This window comes from Platalea leucorodia (assembly GCF_965183815.1).
Source record: "Platalea leucorodia genome assembly, chromosome: 4".
NCBI classification, from domain to species: domain Eukaryota; kingdom Metazoa; phylum Chordata; class Aves; order Pelecaniformes; family Threskiornithidae; genus Platalea; species Platalea leucorodia.
Window position 1 is genome coordinate 70,172,484 of NC_138826.1, and position 22,833 is coordinate 70,195,316.

General features: G+C 48.2%; 1 protein-coding gene across 1 annotated transcript; it reads left to right on the forward strand.

Annotated features, from left to right (window-relative positions):
• The first annotated feature begins 2,734 nt into the window (after window positions 1-2,734).
• Window positions 2,735-21,948, forward strand: CYTH4 (cytohesin 4). Its single transcript, XM_082310375.1, has 13 exons — window positions 2,735-2,815; window positions 8,728-8,810; window positions 11,134-11,238; window positions 11,487-11,549; window positions 13,706-13,824; window positions 14,208-14,288; window positions 14,962-15,074; window positions 15,639-15,787; window positions 17,471-17,582; window positions 18,027-18,103; window positions 18,480-18,551; window positions 19,419-19,573; window positions 19,902-21,948. The coding sequence occupies exons 1-13, from the start codon at window positions 2,797-2,799 to the stop codon at window positions 19,972-19,974; spliced, it is 1,221 nt and encodes a 406-aa protein (XP_082166501.1). The 5' UTR covers window positions 2,735-2,796; the 3' UTR covers window positions 19,975-21,948.
• The last annotated feature ends 885 nt before the right edge of the window (window positions 21,949-22,833 follow it).

The window sequence follows — 22,833 nt, forward strand, 5'->3', positions numbered from 1 at the left end:
CCATGTGAATGAGTGGGGGACCAAGGACCTGGAGAGGGAGACATACCCTGCACTTTGGAAAGAATGGGAGAGGCTCTAGGCTTAGTTTAGTTATATGATCCTGTCTCACTTCTTGTGTACCCTCATGAGAAAACATCTCACAGGTGTTTCATTTTTACATGAAATAGACTTGTGCATTTTTTTAACAGTGCATTTCCCATTCAGATTCCTCTGGCTGAAATAGCTGAAAGCATTTAAAGTGCATCAAGGCCAACCACTGCTAAAAGCAAGGCTACCTGAACCAGGAGAATGCAAGTAGTAGAGGTGATCATTGAACTGAATTAGTAGGTAAGGTCTCAAAACAGGGCAGTTAGGGGTTCCAACAGACAGGCAGGAAAAGCTGTGAGAAGAAGGAAGCATCAAGGAGTTAAGAGATGAATCAAGTATGGATTAGAGACACAGGTACAGGTTTTGCATTGCTTTCTGTTGGAGTGGCTAAGAGTACTTCTGCAGTGCACAGACGCATCAGTTTTGGTGTTTGCAGGGTGCTTGTGGTTTGACCTGGCCACAGACGCGTGTATAAGAACAGCCCTCATCAAGCTGCCTATATATGTCACCCAACTTTGAGGCAGGCAAGATCAGGTCTTTCAAGGCAGTGCTTTAGGTTGGCATGTCTGCTTGATGTCAGCTGCAATACTGCTGAAACAATTTTTTTGTGGAAAACTGTTATGGAAGGACTGGAGGTGATATGCTGGACCCAGCCCCACTGCAGGAACTGGGACACTGGGCTGGACTGTGGGGCAGTGAATTCTCCTCTGATGTGGCCCAGAATATCAAGACAGAAATTGAGTTTACAAGGGCAGGGCTCTTGCCAATTTATGACCCAAATGCAGGCCTCTGATAAATTTTAAGCATGGACATTGGGTGTAATGAAGGTCATGGCAGACATGGGTGTAATGGTTTGTAATCAGTTTGCATTAATAAAGCTTGCTCTCTTCTTCCTTTTATCCCTCCCAAATAAGCTCCTAGTTGCTTCTTTGAAAATATTGACACTGACCATGGAAAGTGAGTGCTAAATGTTTGCCACTGACTCTTCCTAAACATCATAGGTTATTTGTGACACCTGTCTACAGCTGCCTGTGTGGATTCATTCTGGATTTCTGCCACCTGTTGAGATCTTTAAGGTTGGGATATCTCCCACACCTCACTGGAGGTTCATTGGAGTGCTTATCCTCTCCAGTAACAGCACTGAACCTATAGCATAACCACAGGTTAGAGCAAATGCAAGAGACTGAGAGGAAGGGAGGGCAATCTGTGTCTGCCTTTGTGAGGCTGAATGGCCCTAGAGCAATGGACCTTAGCCAGAGTGTTCAGGCAGATCCTCCTTTTTCATCAAGCCTTTTAAAGCACCAGTTATTCTCTCCAGAGGATCTCAGACCAGCTGCAGTTAATGGGAATGTGGGAAGGTAATAGCTCTTCCTTTCCTAGTGAGTCAAGGATCTTCAGCCTCACAGGAGCCTATTCTAAATGGTGGCAAGTGTACATAGCTGCTAGCTCTGACTGCATAACAAGCCAAAGGGTCATTTCTTGTTTTTCTACACATGCAATGCTCTTGCAAACTCTACCTTGCAGTCTCATGGAAAGACAGTAGGTAGAAGTCTGGACCTGTTTTGCTGTCTTGCTCAAGGCCTGCTGTGAGTACAGCAACAGGGCGGGGAGCAAAGTATGTAGAGTGTTTCAGAGGTAAGTGTTCATGCATGGAGAGAAGCCATCTCTCTACAGTTTCAGTCCTGCTAGAGGAGGCAAGAACCCTGTCTGGGCATCACACCTGGTTTGAATTTTACCTTGACCTATTTATTCAATCATCAGTTCTTCTGACTCTGACATGGTGCTCTCCTGCATGCTGCTTTTTTCCCACACTGCCTACATCAGAGATCTACCACATAAATCACATGGCAACCAAACACAACTCAAGGGAAAGTGTACAGCCTTCTGGGGCCGTGTGGAGGGGATGGAGGAAAAAGAGCACCTCTCTGCCTTGCAGGTAAACAGAACAGCACAAGTGCCTTCAAAACGGTCCTGCTCTCCCAGCAGCAGGAATATCGCTAAACCTGAGAGAGGACTTCATTCATCCTCAGTTCACTCCATCCTTACTTACAAGGCTTCCCAAGAAAAAGAGTTTGTTAGTGGAAAATAAAAGGAGCAAGACTTAGAGTGAAAGTCACTTAGTGGGCAGTGAGGGAGGGAAAAGAAGAAAAAGACTCTCTTCTCCCTTCCATCAACCATCCTCTAGTTTTGGAGTGTTCATCCCACCACCACCTGCTGCAGAATTAGCACAGGAAGAATCTTTCCTTTAACGTGAAACCACTTCCCAAATCAGATGGGTTTTCTGAATCAAGAACTTCCCTTCCCCTCCCCCCCCCCCCCCCCCCTTGGAGTATCTCAGACAAAAGCCCAAAGTGCTATTGGCCTCTCACTGCTCATTTCAGTCCCCTCAGACAGAGATGTGTGCTCAGAAATTGCCCAAAAAGCTGCTGGGATGGAAATGCATTTGTGGATTTGCATTTCAGAGGTAGCCGAGGAACCTCTCTTAGCGCATAGCAGTATGCACATACAGTTTCCTTCACTGATGCAAGCTCATGAGATGTGGTCGGAGGAATGAGGAGAGGAAGGGCGGAGTCACAGGCAACCCGCCCCCCTAATGCTGCTACGATCTTGGTCACTGGCTCCAAGTTGTTTCAGTTCTGTGAAGCATCTGAACAAGCAGAAGGCAAGGAGGAACAACACTTTTATTGAAACTATATTGCACTCTTCAGGATGGACTTTTGTCCTGCTGGTAAGCCTTGACCATCTTTTGCCTTGTTTTCTGTGAGGGCTGTGCACTCATTTTGGTGGGGCAGAGCACACCATGAAATCCCAGCAGCAAGAGTGGATGCTGTGGCTGGTGGCTGGAGGAATGAGATGGTGGAACATCCCTGGTGGTGCAGTTAATTGCTTGCCAGCCTTCAGGATTAGGCATGGTTTTCTTTTTACTTGCTCTCCTGTAAGCAAACTCCTTTCACATCGGGAGAAATTTTCCCACTGATTTCAATGGCCTTTGTGCTGAGAGTGTCTGTTGCTGTGATCCCTTGTGCTGGTGATCCTGAGCTGAGCTGGGAACTGATTCAGGGGTATCAAGGGTATATGTGACACTTGGGATGAGCACCTATAAGCTTTGGCTTCTCTTCATGCAACTCTGGCATGGCTTGCAAGCTCCTCAGTGTTTCCCTACAGTCCCCTGGAGCTGGTTTGCCTTTGCAGAGCCTCTTATGCAGTTGGGTATCCCAGTGCAACATGCTTGCAAGGCTTTTGGTACTGGGGCCTCTCTTGCTTATGTCCATGTTAAAGGTAAATGACTGTATTAGGGTTCTATGAGCTCCAAGTGACCTGCAGGTGGGCCTGCCTGGTCCTGAAATAACCTCAAAAGGCAGATGTGGGTGGGGGGAGATAACCCACATCTAAGGAACTGAGAGAGATCTTGGGTTTTATTTCCTACTTTGGCAGGTGGTGGTTAAAATGGTTGGGATTCAGCAGGGAACGGCATACTCCCAGACTGAACATTTCTAGCCTCTGGCTGAGGAAAGTCTGAGTGTGTGTCTGTGCAAAGGCAGCAGATAGGGAGAGACGAACGGGAATAGGCTGAACAAGGACCAGGAAGAAAACGGATCATCTTGCAACAGCCTTGCCATGTTTGACTGTGTCCTCACAGGCTTTTGCATATACGAGACAGAGCACAGAGCGAAGGGAAAAAGCAGTGCCCAGTTTCTACAACTGTTCTGTGCTTTTTAGCTCCTAGGTGGGTAGCCAAGGAAAGGACATGCTCAAACTGCATACCAGCCTTGCTTGTCAGGGAAATTCGTGGGGCCTGTAGGAGCTGAGCTCTTGCCAGAATCTGGCTATGAATGTTGGTGAAGGTTGGTCTCTTCAGATCACCCAGCCCTCACCACCTGAAAGCAACTGTGGACAAAGCTTCTGCAGGACAAGCTGGGCAGGAGGAGGCGGGTACCTCCTGTTTTGCAATTCATATTGGGGTGTTCTTTCCACAGAAACTGAGGCTCTCAGAACTGATGGTCTGACACAGTCATTCCCTCAAGTTATGTGTTATTGAGTTAATTATGTCTTAAAAGTTACACACTGCAATAGCACAATGAGATCCTGTGCAGCGACAATGTGGGTTTGCTCAGCTCAGGCTAGAGGCAGAGCCTGGAGACAGGCAATGCCTGAAGAGATGTGCTGGTTCTGACTGATGTCTTTGCTCAGTCCCAGCCTGTCACTTCACAGCCAGGTGGGAAAGTGGGTTTGTTTGATGCTGCTCTACCTTGAGAGCCAAGGCTGCTGCCAGATGTAGTTTTCCAGTGAGCTTTAGAGCACTGGATGTGTTTAAAGTTACTCAGTTGTGACATGGTTTTCCTGAAGGTCAGAGGAGCACATACACCTTTTCCTGGAGTCACTCCTGCCTGGAGATGCAATGGTCCTGTTAGGTACCTGTCTGCTACAGCTGCGTGCAGATGAGACCTATGTCTGTGGGAAGGCTGCTCTCCCTGCAGCGGATGTCCTCTTCCAGCTTCCTTCAGGACCCTCTAGCGACTGTCTGGGTGAGGCCACAGAGCCAGTATGCCAAATCCTTGAGCTGGGTGTGTGAAGCATAGGAGAGCAGACTGGTACTGTGGTATCATGTGCTAGAATGTGTGGGGTGAGAGCCATAGGCAAAAGTGGCTGGAAGCTATACTGATTGCTGTAAGTTGTCATGTGGGATAAGGGGACCAGGAGACAACATAAATTCTTCTTCACACCTTTCCCCCCATAGCTGGAATGTGCAAATAAAACCTGTGTGAGGCCCATGTTGAATTTCTTCTGACACAAGCTGGAAGAGAAATGTGGAGTGGCTGCAGAAGGGAAACAGATTGGGCTGGAGGGAACTGAGGAGCTGGAAGGCTTCCTCTTATCTGCCCGGTACCAGCCTGGAACCTGGCCGGGGAGGTGGTGGTCTGTGCTGGAGATGACACAGAAGCCGTATCAAAAAAGAAAAGGAATTTCAGGTGAAATTCTTCCACCAGACAGCCTCATCCAGGCAGAAGGTGCCCATCAGGTTGCTCTGCTTGCTTGTTGCCATGGGTGGAAATGCCCAAACCCTTTAGCAGCCGCACTCGGAGCCCTACATTGCCTTGCAAATGGGCCAGCTGAACTGCTGCTGTTATACTGCGAGTGGGTAGCATGTGGATAGTCTGTAACACTACTACAGATGCAGTCATTCTTCATAACCTTCCCCTACTGTTTCTGCAGCCCATCCTTCCAGCTTTCCTGGGTAGTCACTTGCCACTTATCTCTGTGCTCCGAAAGCTATCTTCCTATTCATATACTTTTGCTTGGGATTGAAAGCCTCGCTTAGCACCTGGACAGCTCTGCACAGCCCTTTGCAATGGGAAATGAGACCAGCAAACACAGTACTCTTTGCTGGCCACATGAGTACCCAGACTTTTGGGTAATTCCGTCCTGCTCTCCAGATGGGGAGGCTGAGGGCGTAAAGCACCACAACTGGAATTGAAGTCTGTGTTCTGTTATGAGTGAGAGCACTAAAAATACAAGCCTAGGCAATTCGTGAAGAACTGGCAGGTCTCTCCATCTGGGTCTGCCCTGAGAGTGGGGAAACAACCTCAAGAGCAGGTGTAAGCCACACAAATGTGATGCTGATGTGCTTTCCTTTCAACATTTGCTCTCTGAAAATAAATTTCAAGCAGCAACTTCATGCCCTCTCTGGAGAGGGTGCTAGCCTAAGTTTTTTGTCTTGTGTCTGAACTGGAAGATTTCAGCGTTGGTTTGGCTGACAGCATCCCCCTGAAACCTGCGGGTGTTTTTGTGGGGTGTTCTTCATCGGGGTGAAATTTCCCCCTGTGCAGAGAACCCTGACCAGGGCTATGCTTCATCTGTGTCCTGACCTAGCCCTAGAGGGAAGTGGAACTTGGTGGTTCTGAGGGCTTTGACGAGGCTGAAGCTGTTCCTCAGTCCCCCAGTGCAGGGATGAATTCCCTCTGCCATTGCAAGCAGCCGGAGCGAGGCAGGCAGTGCTTCACTCGAAGCATCCCTCTCCTGCCAGCTCAGCTTGTTCTCAATGTGGAGAGGGAAGGAAAAGCAAAGCAGCCTGCTCTCATTATCTCATCTGCTGCCTGCCCAGCTGCCTCTGCTGCCTTCGCTGCCTTTCTGTGGATGGTTCCCCAAACAAGCCTTTTGTGGTCACTTCCCCTAACTGTAGACCCCAATGTGTGCAATAACATTGATGAACAGCCTCAAAACAGCCTTGAGCAGAGCATCAGGCCTTCTGTTAGGGAAGCAGAGTAACGTGCAGAATTCTTTTCCAAGGCAATCAGGAACTTAAGCTGTTTAAAAAACTTAGGAAACATTACCAGGACCCTCTCTGCAGCTCAATCTAAATTGCTCTGAAAGTTTGATCCATCCGTATTTTTCCTTACTACGTCACCCTTTCCTGTTTTTTTATCCCTTGATTCCGTCCCCTTCTCCATGACTTGTATGCTTTTTGCCCCCCGCCCTCCCCACACACACAGCCCTTCCCACACTTTCCTCATTCTGACAAACTGGGCAGGTTGGGGTTGGGGATTTGACACTTGGGAGTTGGGGTTTTCAGATGCTCAGGACAAAGGGGGACTGAGTTATTTACAGTCTCCGTGGGGGTCGTGTGGGTGATATGGTGTCCTCTGGGAGCCTCACGTCTCTTTGAGATGCTTTAGGCTGCTTCAGTAGACACAGAACAAATGAAGCAAAGAAACCAGCCACACCACAGACTTTGCTGATGGGGTGGGGGAAGGGGAGGTTCCTCAGGTATGTCCTGTAACAGTGCTTTTGTGGAAAGAAATACAGGACAAAGGGTCTTAGAGGTTATTTGTCAAAGAACCACCTCAGTGATTCCACAATTACCAGCCCCCGTAGGGGTGAGAGAGATAAAGCTGAGGAGACCAAGAGGCTGGCCTCATCTCCTGCAGACACCAGAATGGTGGGAGACATAAAGTAAGCTGAAATACCCAGGCACCCCTCACATGCGCAGGGCTGACATTCAAGGGGAAGTCAGCATCCTGCTTAACAAGCAGCAAAGCCACTGCATAGGGGTTTTTGTTGTTTCTTTTTGTTTGGTTGGTTTTGTTTGTTTGCTTTCTTCCTTGCTTGTTTGTTTGTTTGTTTTCCCCTCGCATACAGATTTGGCTGTTGCAAGTTGCTGGATGCCACAGGTTTTCCTCGTCCCTTGACCAGCTTCAGCAATCAGTCAGCTGCTTTCAGCTCTTCACGAGGGCTGCTTGCAGAGCTGGGAGGGGACATGGGTCCTTTCCAGTCCTGGCTTTGTGCTGGCTCCTTGCCCAGTGCTTTCCTCCCTGAGGCTCAGCAGCCTCTCCCCAGGGAATGCAATGCTTGAAAACAGCAGGAGGAAGAGGGGCTGCAGCCTGAGAAAAGTAATAGGACAGACTTGGCACATGGAAACCCAACCAGCCAGGAGGATGGGGGAAGGATTAGCATGGGGGAAGGCAGGTCTCGCTGAGCTGTTGTGGCCATGACAGGAAAGAAGCATATGGGCTCTGAGATGACTGCCTTTGTCCCCTTTTCCTTCTGCCTGTCTTGGCTGGTTCCTTCCCCTTTTTTCCCCACTCATATTTATAGCAGTTGTTTTGCTTGTGAGATCCACACTAAGAGAATTTCCACAGCAGCTGGCACCACTTCCCCTTTTTCCAGGAAGATGAGAGGCCCAGGGATTTTTGGCTTATGAAACAGTGGAGCAGGGCATCCAGTGACCTGACCTAGCTTCTGGGGAAGCTTTGTCTCACAGTGCTTAGGTGCAGCAAGGACCCTGTCTGCAAGTTCTGCAGTGACCTCCCAGGAGCTCCAGTGCTCTCATCCTTGTGTGATCCCCCTGTTTTTTCTTGGGGCTCACAATCTGCTTTGCCTCTCTAGGGCTGCAGTCTTCTCTTTTCCTTGCTGAAGAGGCTGTGCTTCACCTGGATTATATTTGGCAGCAGTGCTGTCACCCCAATTCTTCTAAGTCTTTTATGAATCATTTTGTGGTCGCCTTGGCTCTGATGGTATCTGTTTAACTTCCTGTACATTACAAGGAAGCCTACTCATATTTCTGCATTGTCTGTAGTCCACAGAACAGCAGCCTCCCACAGGTGCTCCTTCTTCAGCAAGGCTTTCATCCCCCCAGATCCTGCCCTCAGACTTGAAAAACCTCAATTCTCTCTCTTAAGCCATTTCTGACTCTAGCTGTGGTGGATCAGTCCATGAAGCCAGTGGCTCTTCACGGGAGGTTTGGATGTAGATGAAGTATTCAGGTCACAGCTTTTCAGTACATAAAGATGACTGACATAAAAACCACCAAAGACCATTTGGTAGGACCTCTTCATTGTGCTCGCAGCAAGCAAAGTTGGTTGAGTAGGCGGGGTGGGTTGCTGCAGGGTTAGATCAGAGGGCTACCAGCACAGCGGCTGGCTGCTAGGAGGGTCTGTGCTGCTCACTCGGGACCGAGAACCATTTGCAGGGCAAAGCTGAGGTGCAGTGGCTGAAACAGCAGGAAACATAGATGCTGAAACACAGAAACCAGAGTTGCTGTAGCATGACCCTAGGAGAGGATAGGTGCTGAGAGTTTGAGGCAGCTTTTCCTGTGATATGTTGGCCCTAGCACTATTCTCACAGGCATCTTTGTTCTTCCAGAGTCAACTGACTTGAGTGAGGCTGAAGAAGCTGAAATAGAGACAATCAGGCAGCACAGACAGGAGCTTTTGGAGGACATTAAGGTAAGGACCATCCTGTTCATCCTGTCTGCCTAGCCTTCTCAAAACTGTCTTCACCAAGCAGAGTCTTCATAAAGGAGAGTCTTCACATAACAGTCTAGGCCATGCAGAAGTGCTCCTGCACAGGAGACATTTGCTCTGGCATGATCCAACTTGAATTCTGAACTTCAGGCTGCCCTGGCAGATTTGCCACCAGTAACATCCAACCTGTGGTACTCGCTGCTGCAGGAGTCATCAACTACCTTAATGGGATATTTGAGAAAGGCTGGTCAGTTCATTAGCAGGGATGAGCTGGGATTGCATATTTAGGATTAAGGAAATGAGTATGACTTTACTAAGTCATACTGCCAGGGATCTGGCGCAGCATTTATGATTATTTTTGATTACTGATTACCTGCTAATGACATATCAGTCCTAGTCACCCACTGCATCCCCCTGTGTTCATTAAACTGTTTTTTTGGTTTGTGGACCTCTAACAAGTCCTCCATGAAGGATCCTGTCTCTTTAGAGAGGTGTGATTGCAGGACTTTCCACACAAGTTTCCGTAGTTTAACTTGCTTTTCTTCTTTTCTTTTAGCAGACGCAAACATTTCTCCAATGAATCCTAAAATGTCAGAAAGTGATATATTCAAAATCAGTCAGTAATATTGCATGGCAGTCATGCATGGTGCCGTATGCTTTCTATTCTGTTCTGCCTCCACCACTGTGGAATGTGATCTCCCATTTGAGAGAGCTTATTGCACTGAATCATTGCACTTACACTGATTTTCCCACAACATGAAAATGTCCAGATCCTTGGGGAATAGGTGCTATATTTCCTTGCATAAACGATTAAGCTTCTCAGGCTTCTAGACTCACCATCTCTGCTGCAAATTGGAATGGTGTCTTGTCCCTTCTTGTAAAACGGGCTATGAATGTATGTGCATGTTGTTTGCTTGCATGTGGTTCTTATCTCTTCAATCTTTAGAATAGGCAATGGGCACTGCAGGAGGCAGGATACTTGAATAGGAATACTACATTTTTTACCCACTATGGACAGAGAAAAGCTGCTAGACTACACAGATCCATACTCTAAATCCCAAAGCTGTTAACCAATGGGATATGCATTGTCCAATGGAGCAGGATGAGTTTAGGTGGAAGAGTACCTAGAACTAGAGACATTTCCCAGGTGGATTTCTTCAGAAAGTATCTAGCAATACCCTTTAATACAAAGGCTTGGGGGGATGTCTGGTGGGGGGAGAGGATGGCTCTAGACTTGCCGGTTACACCGCCAAAAGACAGCAGTGCATAAAATAACAAAACTGATAATCATTTGAAATTCAGGAGCTAAGATCACAGCTTTGTTACATCTGTGCAATAGCTAAAGCTTAGTAAGGAACACTCCCAGCTCTGGAGGCTGATGAAGCACAACAGAATGAAGGCCAGAGCAAAACTGAAATCCAGGAGCTCTTTTAAATTACAGGATATTGGAGAACTTCAGTTTCTTTATCTGGGTGCATACTGTGGCCACATCCTCACTCCTTGTTGAAGCAAGATCTGTCATAAAACAACCCTTTTTCCGCTGCCTGTTCTGCTTTGCATGGGGAAGAATTTGAGTGATTCCTGGAAGAGAGCTGTGATGCACTCTGGCTCTGAGGAGAACCATAACTGCAGGATGGAAGCATGGAGATACAGACATCTTCATTTCCTTGTTAATGTAGAATATCCAGCCAAGAAGGCCATGGTCTGTCATGGGCCTAAAGGAAACTGAATTCTACAATTGATTTTTTAAAATTTGGCAGTCATTACTCTTCTTTTACTCCTCCTCTCTTCTTTCTCCATCTAAAGACAGGTATCTGCTCAATGGTATTTGAATGATAGGTACTGTAAAAACTCTGTGTTTCACAGTGTGGCCACTTGAGGTTCATATTGACCTCACAGTTGCTGGTTCCACTTCTCCTTTCCTGGATGTGTAGCACAGCTATGCAAACTAAAAGCTAGAAGGAAATGGGCACGATGGAAGGAGTCTCACATCTGACATTGTTTGAGGAACTGAAATCAACACTGGGGTGATTTCTCTGACACTTTCCACACTGGCTAAGCTTGATTTTCCAGCCTTCATTGACAACAGACATGAGAACATCCTTCTGCCCCTCTCTCCCATTGTTTTCATCTGGCATCCAGCAGGGTCACCCCAGAGCCATGCCCATTTCATAGACATCCTTGGCTGGTCGTGTCCATCTGACCTGTACTTTTCCTATGATTGAGGGAAGAAGTAAGACACACTTTGTATGTGTCTGCTGTTTTTCCCTCCATCGCCCTCATCCTCCTGATATTTCTTTTGCAGAAGCTGAAGGAAGAGATTGCTGAAGTGTTTGCAGAGATTGAGTGCTTCCAAAATGCAGAGGAGAGGCAAGAGGCAGACAATAATCCTGGGGAGCAGACCAGGCAAGTGGGACAAGATGGGTATTCCTTTGTTTACAAAGTCTCCCTCTTGATGTTGAGAAAACAAAAACACTGATGGGATTTGGATCACAACAAGGACAGGGAAAGGAATATCCTTCTCTCTTCTGAGATTTCTCTTTATTCCTGGATAGTCAGACACCTGTCCTTGAGATATCTGAGTTACCTTGCGAGTGAATTGAAACATGGCCCTTTATTCTAAGTCTGACTTCCCTTCTTCTTCGTGTTTGCAGCAAGCTATCACAGCGGGATAAACTTCTGTCCCTGGGCCGGAAGAAATTCAACATGGATCCTGCAAAGGTAGGATTTGCTCATTCCACCTATGAGGAGAAACCTGGGAGGAAGAGCTTCTGTTGGCCACTGGTCCACTTGCAGCCACCCATGTCAAAGGAACTACGGCATGGGAGTGTGGGGCTGGTTTCCTACCTCACTAAGGCTCCAGTTAGTAGCACCCTCCATCCTGTCCCTGAATAAGGTCTTCTGATATGATCAAGCTGTGTTGCCTCCCCCCATACATATGAAGTACGAAGAAGGTGAGAAGTTTTGAGAGTGTGTCAGGTTCCTTGGCTCGTTCAGAACAGAAGAGGACAAGCTGCCTTTGTCATTTTGGAAGTAGTTTTGATTTTGGTAGCACTGGTTGGACTGTGGAGTGAATCCAGGTTTTCCACTTTCTGGGACTCTGACCAGTGGGGTTCAGACTCCATAGCCTTCAGCCCTCTGCAGAAAGCTCTAAGATTGTCATGATTAAGTAGACAAGATGTGACAAAGACAGTTTCCTCTTCCTCCCTCCTCACTGGTGGACCATTTTTTGAGCTCTGTAAGGAAAACCACAAGCTGCGATTGAACGATTGCTCATCATCAGCTAACCCCCACAGCTAGCGTCTTGGGTGGCTGCTGGTCTGAGTGACAACTTTTCATGCCTCCTCCTCCTCTGCCCTGATGAGACCCTCAAGATGTCTTCCCCAGTGTCTACATCACAGCTGGAGTGCTTGCCAGTCCCCTGGACGTCCCTCTGCCAGCGGAAGCTGTCTCAGAGCAGCAATATCAGTACTTACAGCCTGCGTGAGAGCAGGTTTCATTTTGTCTTTCTGTCTGACCTTGGTTTGAGGCCCCAGAGGCATCTCTCTTGGTGGCCCTGTGCCATGCTGTGCAGAAATACCTGAACTACTTCTGACCCCAAACCAATCCAGCTTTATTAGTTCAATGCCAATCAGCCAGGCCTAAATGTTATACTATGTGCCTATATTATGCGTATCTGTTTATTGCTTCCCTTTTGCTACATGCCATAGGCTGAGAGATGCTGCAATGCAAGGAACTTTCTTTGCCCCTCCTTGCTAAGGTTACACTTCATCCATGCAATGCTGATACTTTAAATTAGTTCCTATCTCCAAGATCTCAGGGCAAGTTCTGGAGGCTAGAGGAGGTAAGCATTAGGAATCTGGCTGAACAAAACCTTTTGGGAGAAACGTTTTCTTCTGGAAAATGGAGACCTATCATCATAGCAATGTTTTGCAAAATTAAATTGATCTTACTGAAATTCTGTCTGGGGAAAAAGAAAGGAAAATAGTGTGGAAAAATCTCACAAATGTTTCAATTTCTTCTTTTGAAACTGCTTTTTCTTTGGGGCATTTTAGAAATAGTTTCTTATATATTACAAGGCAAGTGAATTGATTCAGTTGAAGTAGAACATTTTGATGGATCTAAACCAATTTTCATTCCTTTATTGTATTTTGTGAGGAGAATTGCAAAGTGATCTGGAGAGTTGCAGTGGTTTTAGATATTGTTAAGAATCTGAGCAAAGCCTCAACTTTCTGTGACTTTGAAAATCATGAAATTCCCTCTAAAATAGGATTCTGACTCTTTGCGCAGCCCAACTCAGACCTTCTATATTCCTTAAAAAAACATATTCCATCCTTACTGGCTGGGGAGGATGGAGCTGAAAAGATCGCAGGCTTCTGTAGCGTAAAAGAAAATTTAGGAAAAAATAATTTGAAGTTGTCTCAAGCCCATATTTTTTTCTGAGTACATTTCTAAATTATGTCTCCTTTTAAAAAAGCATTTTTTTCTTTAAGTTAAGTTAATTCAGAAAAAAATTACATTTAGGAACAGAACACTAAGATATTTTGATTGAAAATGTTAAAAGGAACTATTTTGACTTTGTCTTTTTGGACTTTTAACGTACATTGCCATTTTTTGTTTCTTTGAGTTTCCATCCCAGTGAAACATTTATCCAAATCTAGGGATGAAATGGAAGTGGGACTGACCCACCATGGGGTATGAAGAGGGATGCAATAAGGGTGGGAACATGGCTGTGGTCTCCCATAAAGGTGCTGCGGAGTAACAGAGGAGGCAACATCATCAGAGCCAAGGAAGGCTGATATCAGCGTGTTGGGGTCCTACTTTCTCATCAGCCCACAAAGCTGTCTTATTTCATTATCTTGTTTCTCCTCCCCCAGGGGATCCAGTACCTGATCGAGCACCAGGTATTGTCCTCAGACCTGCAGGAGATCGCCAAATTCCTCCACAAGGGTGAAGGCCTGAACAAGACAGCCATTGGGGATTACCTGGGTGGGAGGTGAGCAACACAGCCAAGATGAGGAAGCCCTTTGGAGGCCCTGTCATGCCTGGCCCCTATCAAATACAATTTTAGATGACCCCTGGCAGACCTCAGTCAGGTGCCAAGACTGAAGATACCTCGAACTGCAGTGGGCTGGGTGGGCAGTACACCCGGGGAGGGGGGCCTTTGGAGTGTGGCTAAGGCTGGCTGTATGGGCTACCTTTCCTCCTGCCTGTAACGGGGTCAGTCTTCCCAGACAAGAGTGTGCATCTTGGCTTCTTGTTGGTCAGAGGGGAAGTGGAGGCTGGGATGGAGCCAGGTGCATGTTGTCACACCAAGGGGCATCCAAACTGAGCAGGGTCAAAGCTCTCTTCTGACTGTTTTTCTCTACCCTCTCCCAGGGACCCCACAAACATTCAGATCCTCCAAGCCTTTGTGGCATGTCACCAGTTTGCCAACCTCAACCTGGTGCAGGCACTGAGGTGAGTGAGCATGCAGGACACAGCGGATGGAGCAGGAGCCTGCTCAGCCACTGGGTCTTATCACCCAGGAAGGTTGTGAAGCCCTACGGGGCTGAAATAGGGCTTCCCAAGGCCCTGCTGCGTATGTTGGCTCAAAGACTGTTGCTCTGTGAGTTGTTAACACCTTTTCCTGGGGGAACTCTTTCATGGCACCTTGACTGGACTGGCCATGTGCAGAGAAGGTGGGAAAAGCAAAGTGGGTCACTGTGGCTTCAAAGGCTGGGGGGAAGGGGCAAGTTGTTTTTTGCACCAGGAAACATGTCTGCCCACAGTGCCCATTATGTCAGTGACTCTGTCTTAGGGCATCTTGTTTTCTTATACACCAGCCTCCTGGCAGAACTCTTTCTCTTGAGGTCTCTGCTGCCTTGCAGGACACTCCTTAGGGAAGAGGAGCCATGATTTCCAGGATGCTTAGTTCTGCTTCCTGCTTTTAGGGTGTTTGAGGCTGATGAGCCCAGGCAATTTCTAGTGAGCGGAGCAGAGCTCCTGCTTCCTGCACTGTGTTGTCTCCCCAGTGTGATGAGACTTCTTTTATTTTCATGGTTTGAGGGAAGGGTTAAAGGTTCATGGGCTGAGGGAAGGGATAAATGTCCCTTGCACCCAATCTGACTCTCTGGCATGCTGCTCCTGATAGACAGTTCCTATGGAGCTTCCGGCTGCCTGGGGAAGCACAGAAGATTGACCGGATGATGGAGGCCTTTGCCAACTGGTACTGCAAGTGTAACCCGGGAGTATTCCAGTCCACAGGTAATTGTGGGGAGAAGAAGGCCTGTAAAGCTTAGCTCCACTGTTTGCTAGAGAGAGGAACCTTCCTTTTCCATTCACAAAGCGCAGAGGGCATCACTTGGAAGTGTGGATGTTTCCCCTTAAGCTGAAGGAGGCAGCCCAGTTCCTGTGAAGCTTTTCAATAGGCTGAGGGTCTTCAGTCCTCCTTTTGCTACTGTGCTCCAGTTCATCCCCATGGGCAATAGACTTAAGAAGTGCTCCCAGCCCCACATGAGGTACCCCTCATCACAGCAAGGATAGCACTGACAGACATGGGCGTGTAGAAACTTTCCTGCTGGCAGAGACATTATCGGACCAGATCTACCTGACTTGCCCCATTACCCCAAGGGGACTGGATCGCTTGATCATAGGAGATCAACTCTGTCCCTCTTTCTCCTAGCAGAGGGGACATCTTCCTTTTCCTCCTACAGATGAGAGGATGATGATGTTCTCCAATGACTGGAAACCAAGCCACCTGTTAGGGTGTGGATTGATCTGTCCTCTAAGACAAGTGCCACCCATCCTCATTTTCTTTCTTGTTGCCAGATACCTGTTATATACTCTCCTTCTCTATCATCATGCTTAACACCAGCCTGCACAACCCCAATGTGAAAGACAAACCCCCCTTTGAAAGGTTTGTATCCATCAACAGAGGCATTGACAATGGAGGTGACCTGCCAGAAGAGCTCTTAAAGGTAAGAAGACCTCCTGTTTTCCGATCAGTCCCTCTTTTCTCTCTGGCTTGGTGTCCATTGAGAAGCAAAGGTCCACAGTCTCAGTATAATACAGGCCAGCTGACCTTCTGCTGTACAAGGGGAAGGGCTGTACTAGGAAAGAGGGCAGTATGTACAAAAGCAAAGCTGGAAAATGTGGAAACTGCTTCGGAAAGGGGCTGCACATATGCTTGTTGGTGAAGACATGGAGCAAGAGAGGCAGGGCTGGAGACATTCAGGGAATAGCAGTATTGATTTAAGTTTGGGCTTTTAAGTGTGCCTATGTGAGAGAAAAGCAGATACTGTAACTGTGAGAGAGGAAGACATGAGCTGCGGGTGTCTGTGTGTCGTGTAGGTATAAAGCTGTGTGAATGGGGCACCCACCTCTGTGGGAGGTAGCTGGGCACCTGAGTCTTTTGGCCAGCTTTGGAAGTCCGAGCCCCCAAGGGGACTGTCCATTTCTTGTGTGTCCCTGTGTGTGTGAGACAATGTCACCATGGCCCAGATTATGAAACCCTTTCCTTTGTATCTAAATATCTCAGCTGGCTCCAGTGTTCACATCAGTCAGGACACCAGTACCTAACCTCTCTTACACCAGCATATATCTTTGAGTGAGTAGAACCAAAAAGCCTCAAATGAGTGTCAGGGTCTCTTCCAGCATCTGTAAAGCTCTCAGCAGGTCCATGGTGTCTCTGATCCCAGAGGATGAAGATGCAGAGCGGGGGAGACAGACAGGGCATGCATCCATTAGCAAAGCTGGAGCTACCATTTTCCCAAAGGCTCAGTAGGCATGGGACCTGCCCTATGAGGCAAGGTAGAGGTGGGCAGCCTGCCTACATGTGTGCCTTCACCCAACAAACCTGGGGAGAATAGCTTGTGTCTTGTGTCAAAGAGGCTGCCTACACCCTACACTTGGGTTTGCTGAGCAGCGTCCCCTCAGGGTAAAGGCTTTAGATTTTTCTCCAGAGTGCCGCTTCTTTCAGGCAATTTGAGGGAAGTTGCAGGAGCCTGTAGTTTTTTTTTCCTTTTCTTGGGATTTATGTAATAAATGATGGCAGACCAATGATGTGAGCAACATTTTTGTATCCCTTGAAAGCTACTAACCTACCTCCCTGTCACTCTACTGTTATGCATGTCACACTGTGTGTCCCTCAGTGCAAAAGCCTTGGTTCTATGAAATGTGTCTCGTTGTGGTCGTATAGATGTGTGTATTGGTCTCTACATACAAGGTCTCAGCAGAGTGTTTGGCCCCACCACCCCAGGGCCTAAATGGGGCTGCAGTCTCCGCCATGTCCTGTCCCCTCTCTATGCCTTAGTACTACCCACAGTGGCACTAGTGTGACATGCTGGGTTTGGTCACTGCAGCCTCTCTTGATATGGGTGCACACTTTTGTCTTTGTGGCTTTCCAAATTGGGTCTCTTTTTTTGACGCAGGATGCAGAAAAGAGCTGGTGATCCCCCTTGAGACCCTGCAAGGTGTAGACTGAGGGCTGTTGTACCCCAGTGCTCATTGCCCGCTCCCCTCCCCATTCACCTGCCTGCCCCTATGGAAACAGAGTGATGAACCAGATGGACCTAGGAGAGTTGTGTATAAGCTTTGTCAGAAATCTGTCTTTCGTTTTTTCTCTTTCCCTCTCTCTTTCCCCCACCAACACGCTGTGGCAGAATCTGTTTGAGAGCATAAAGAATGAGCCGTTCTCCATACCAGAAGATGATGGGAACGACCTCACGCATACTTTCTTCAACCCTAACCGTGAGGGCTGGCTCCTGAAATTAGGTAAGGGGGAGTATTCCCCTAGCTCCTCTGAACTCCCTGCCTGCCTGCCCCCCCATCACAAATCTCCCCCAGGAACCCACCAGCATCTCCGCTGTCCTTCCCTCCTGTCTGCTGCGGTGGGGTGAGGCTGACACCTGCTGTTGAAACCAGCCGCCTGCTCTCTCCTCCCAGCTCCTGCAGGCTTTGTCTGCTCAAAAAGGGACTCAAAAAGATATCCCTCACCCCTCCCCACTCCCAGCCCCATCGGAGCAAAACTGGCTCCCTGTGTGTGCGTGTCCACCATATGGCATCACATCAGCGGGTGAGCACCACGGTTGCCTTTTTGGGGCTGATCTACAGGGAGAGCTGGCAGGGTATGCCTGTGTTTGCAAGTCTGGAGGTTGGGGGGAGCAGAAAGGACAGCAAAATGTGTGATTAATGGCTTTTGAACCTCACTGCCTTTAGGAGGACGTGTGAAAACCTGGAAACGCCGTTGGTTCATTCTGACTGATAACTGCCTGTACTACTTTGAATATACCACGGTAAAGGCTTAACTCCTCATGGGAAAACTGTGTTCTGGGTGGTTACGAGCCTCTGAGGGGCCAGGGAGGAGCAGAGGGTAGGGGGAAACTCTTCCCTTCTACCCTATGCTCCCAGACTGAACTCAGACCTCCCTTCTCTCCTGTGCTATTTCCTTGCCTCTGGTCCTGAGGAGGAGAGAGGCTGGACACTGCAGCTATTGCTGTGATCTCCTGTTAACTAAGCTTCCCACTGTGTAACTGGAGGGGGATCTCCCCAGGCATACACTGCCCTTGTCACCCCTACAAAGGCACATATCTGGGAAATCAGAGAGGCTGTAAATAGTGGCATAGATGTGGGGAGCATGTTGGATGTTAATTCATGTTGCCTTGCCTTCAGGACAAAGAGCCTCTGGGCATTATCCCCCTGGAGAACCTATCAGTCCGGAAGGTGGATGATCCCAAAAAGCCAGTAAGTCTCCATTGCTTGGTACTCTGCCAACACAGGGTCTCAGGCAGACAGAGGGAAGAGAGGGTGCACACACCCTACTCTTACCATGTTTCTCAGAGGGAAGGTACCATTCCAAACCTCTTTGTCCCCCCATCTAAACGTGAGGAATCTAAACATGATTGTATTTTACCGGGGAAGACCTGGTGTGAATAGAGAGCTGTCCTTTGGCTGGCTGTATTGTAGGTTTTCACGTGTGTGTGTATGTGTAGGGGGGCAGAGCTGAGTGCACACAGCTGACTGCTTATTCATTTTGCACCAGGAGATGTGGGTTCAATTTCTCTCCCTGGGACTCTCCATGAGTTACAGCACATGTAGACCAGACAGTGCTGTGGTGTTAGGAAACTTGCCCAGGAAGTGACACTCTTTGTCTGTGTGTCTTTTGTGGATACCTACTCTTTGATGTGTCATGAATCTGGGAAAAGCGCCTTCTATCTGCATGGTGGCAGGCAGAAGAGAGGATGTTGCATCTGCTTAAAATTAGGGGGAAGAGATCTTCATGAGTGGAGCAGAGTGACAGATACTAGATTTCTGATAACTGTTGATGATCCATCTCTCCATAAAGCCTGTTTTAGTGTCCAGTCCTTCATGGGAGGGTTGTATTTACCTAAGAGCGGTGGCCTGGAGATCTAAGTCATAGGGGGCCTGGAGATCTAAGTCATAGGGGAATTCTTGGAGTGGGAAAGGAAAGGCTCTGTTGCATTTCAGAGGCAGAATGCTCTCCTCCCCTTTGGAAGCTCTCTGAGCCTGTCACCCATGGTTGAAAGCAGCATAATCTCCTTGGTCCACCCTGTCCTCCCCTACTGCTCCATTTTATTCCCTTTCTGACAGAACTGCTTTGAGCTCTTCAATCCCAACTGCAAAGGGCAGAAGATCAAAGCCTGCAAAACAGATGGGGATGGGAAGGTGGTTGAAGGCAAGCATCAGTCCTACAAGATCTCAGCAGCCACACCAGCAGAACGTGATGAGTGGATTGAGGCAATACGGTGAGGAGACCAAAACTGGAGGCCTGAGCTTGCCTTTGATCAGCCCCAGGGACAAATGGCCATGAAGTTTGTTTGGCTATTAGAGCTTGAAAAAGGGGGTGGAAAGAAATGTTTTCAGTCTAGCAACTATGGTACCTCTTGACTTCAAAGAGTTTCAAGGGCCCTTCTAGAGAATCTCTAGCCACAGCTAAATTCTCTGCTGTGGGTCTGCAGATCTCCGGTCCTACATTTTGGTGAGTGGTGTCTCTGTGCAAGTTCAGTTAGGTAGCCTGTGCTGCTCTGCAGCATTAAATCTCTTACTTTTGCTCCCATTTCCTCTTATTTCCAGGACCAGCATCACACAGGATCCTTTCTATGATCTGGTCTCTGCCCGTAAGAAAAAGATTGCCAGCAAAAACTGAGCTCTGACCTGGTCACTGGCAGCAGGAAGATGGAGTCATTGGACAGCTTCCCTCCCATGCTGGGCTCTTCCAGTGAAGAAATTTGGGAGCATTGGTTCCCTCTGCCTCCCACTTGGCAGGAAGATGACTGACAGGACAACTTGCCAGATATGCTTCTTCCCTTTCCAAACTGAAGGCGGAGGTGCAGGGTGCAATCCACTGAGGATTGCCAGAACTGCGGGCATGGTGTTTCCCATGTCCGAACATAAAGGCTTAAGAGCAACTGGCCTTTGGGTTCTCCCATATAGCCCCAGGAATGTAGGACAGGATCTGAGACTAGAATGTCTCCAGAATGTCTCCAGCCCATCCAACCATCAAATTAGGCCTGGGTATTTTTCTGTAAGGAACCATGCAGATGCTCTCGGAGCAGCCAAGCATGGTCCAGTCAGTTGCAGAGCAGAAAAACCCCAGTGGTTTCTCTTCCACAAACAGATGTGTAGTGGTTTTGGAGAAGGGAACACTGATATTTAAGACCTCACTGTGAAACCAGAGTTCAAGGGAAGATAAGAAGCCCTCTGTTCAGAAGAGAGGCCTCTCTACCTCTTCCTATAGCCATGAGGGCTGTAAACCTGGGAAGTCCCTGCTCTGTAACTGAGTCATAGGTTTTAGAAAGTTAAAGATGTTGGATGGGGAGAGAAGGGGTAACTGAGTGTAGAGAGGCTGTGGGACCAGGGAAGCGGCTCTGGGTCTTTTGTCACTCTGTTTTGAGACTCAGGGACCACCACAGGTCTCCATAGGGAAGAAACCCAAACACTAGCTCTCCTCCTGGCTCATGGCTCCCCAACAAAGGTTGCTTCCTTGTACCACCCCAGAGGCCTGGGCTTTGCAGCTGAAAAGCCTGCAGCCAGAAGGCATGAAAAACTGGAGGTGCAGGCCAGTTCTGTTCAATATCTTTATCAATGGTCTTGATGAGGGGATCGAGTGCACCCTCAGTAAGGTTGCAGACAACACCAAGTTGGGTGGAAGTGTTGATCTGCTGGAGGGCAGGCTCTACAGAGGGATCTAGACAGGCTGGATCGATGGGCTGAAGCCAACTGTATGAGGTTCAACAAGGCTCAACAAGTGCTGGGTCCTGCACTTGGGACACAACAACTCCAAGCAATGCTACAGGCTTGGGGAAGAGTGGCTGGAGAGCTGCCCAGAGGAAAAGGACCTGGGGGTGCTGGTCGACAGCTGGCTGAACATGAGCCAGCAGTGTGCTCAGGTGGCCAAGAGGGCCAATGGCATCCTGGCCTGTATCAGAAATAGTGCGGCCAGCAGGACCAGGGAGGTGATAGTGCCCCTGTACTTGGCACTGGTGAGGCCACACCTTGAATACTGTGTTCAGTTTTGGGCCCCTCACTGCAAGAAAGACATTGAGGTGCTGGACCGTGTCCAAAGAAGGGGAATGAAGCTGGTGATGGGTCTAGAGCCAAGTCTTATGAGGAGCAGCTGAGGGAGCTGGGGTTGTTTAGTTTGGAGAAGAGGCTGAGGGGAGACCTTATTGCTCTCTACAACTACCTGAAAGGAGGTTGTAGCGAGGTGGGGGTTGGTCTCTTCTCCCAGGTAGCAAGCAACAGGACGAGAGGAAATGGCCTCAAGTTGTGCTAGGGGAGATTTAGGTTCGATATTAGGAAAAATTTCTTCATGGAGAGAGTGGTTAGGCATTGGAACAGACTGCCCAGGGAAATGGTGCAATCACAGTGGCTGGAAGTATTCAAAAATGTGTGGATGTGGTGCTTAGGGACATGGTTTAGAGGTGGACGTGGCAGTTAAGTTAGTGGTTGGACTCGATGATCTCAGAGGTCTTTTCCAACCTTAATGATTCTATGATTCTATACACACCACACACACACAGAGGCATTCCCATCTTCACACATTGGTTTCATCTGGAGTCTGGGGTTTTTTGTGTCTTGTGCAAAGAAAGAAATAAAAGTGCTTGAAACAAGCCCAAAACTCAGGGTAACATGATCGTTTTAGTGATAAAGGCAGAGGATGTGAGATAAGAGTGTCGTGTTCCTGTGCCTAGCAAAGCAGCCTGAGCACCACCGCAGCTCTGCACTGCACCCAAAATGCAGGCAGGCTGAGCGCATGGCACGAGCAGGCAGCTGTTGGGCAGCGTGGGAGGGAGGAGCAGGCAATGGGACAAGAGGAAAGGTGCAGGGACCTGTAACACTGTAAGCTCGGAAGAGCACGGAGGTAAATATCAGAGACTCGCTAGAGACAATTACACCTGCAGGGTTAAAAGACGTGATAAGCTATTGCTATTTCATCTGTTACCTTTCAGGTCTGTTCTAGTAAACACTGGTGCTGTCTCAGTCTCTTGCCTTTTTTCTTCCTGCAGAGGGCTCTATCTACCACGCAATCTGCAACCGGGCCAGCACAGCCCGATTATTCATTCTAGCTATTTTTGCCCAAGCTACAGGAATGTTGAATTAATTTCAAGAGGCAGGGAGTGTATCTCGGAGTTGAAGCACGCGCTCACCCTGGAGAAGGAACGTGAAGGTTTTCTTCTGCTCGCGCCTGCAAATGTCTCCGGCGTTGAATCTCTTTGTCACTGATGTGATACAGAGTGAGTTTGCTGCCCACTGCTCTAGAGCACATGTGCTTACACACACATTCACTCTTGCTTTGAGTTCAATGCAGGGAGGCAGGGTTGCGTCCAGCAGTGGGAGGAGAAGTCAGAATATGGCCCCTTATCTTGGCAACGTCTCCGATATATATAAGGGAAATATAAATATGCACTTGATATTGGTGAAAGATGCCCCAGAGCCTAGGATTTGGGTGAGCAATGTCTGTTCTAGTGCCTCTCAGGCTCATGCTCTGTGTGACAACCATCAA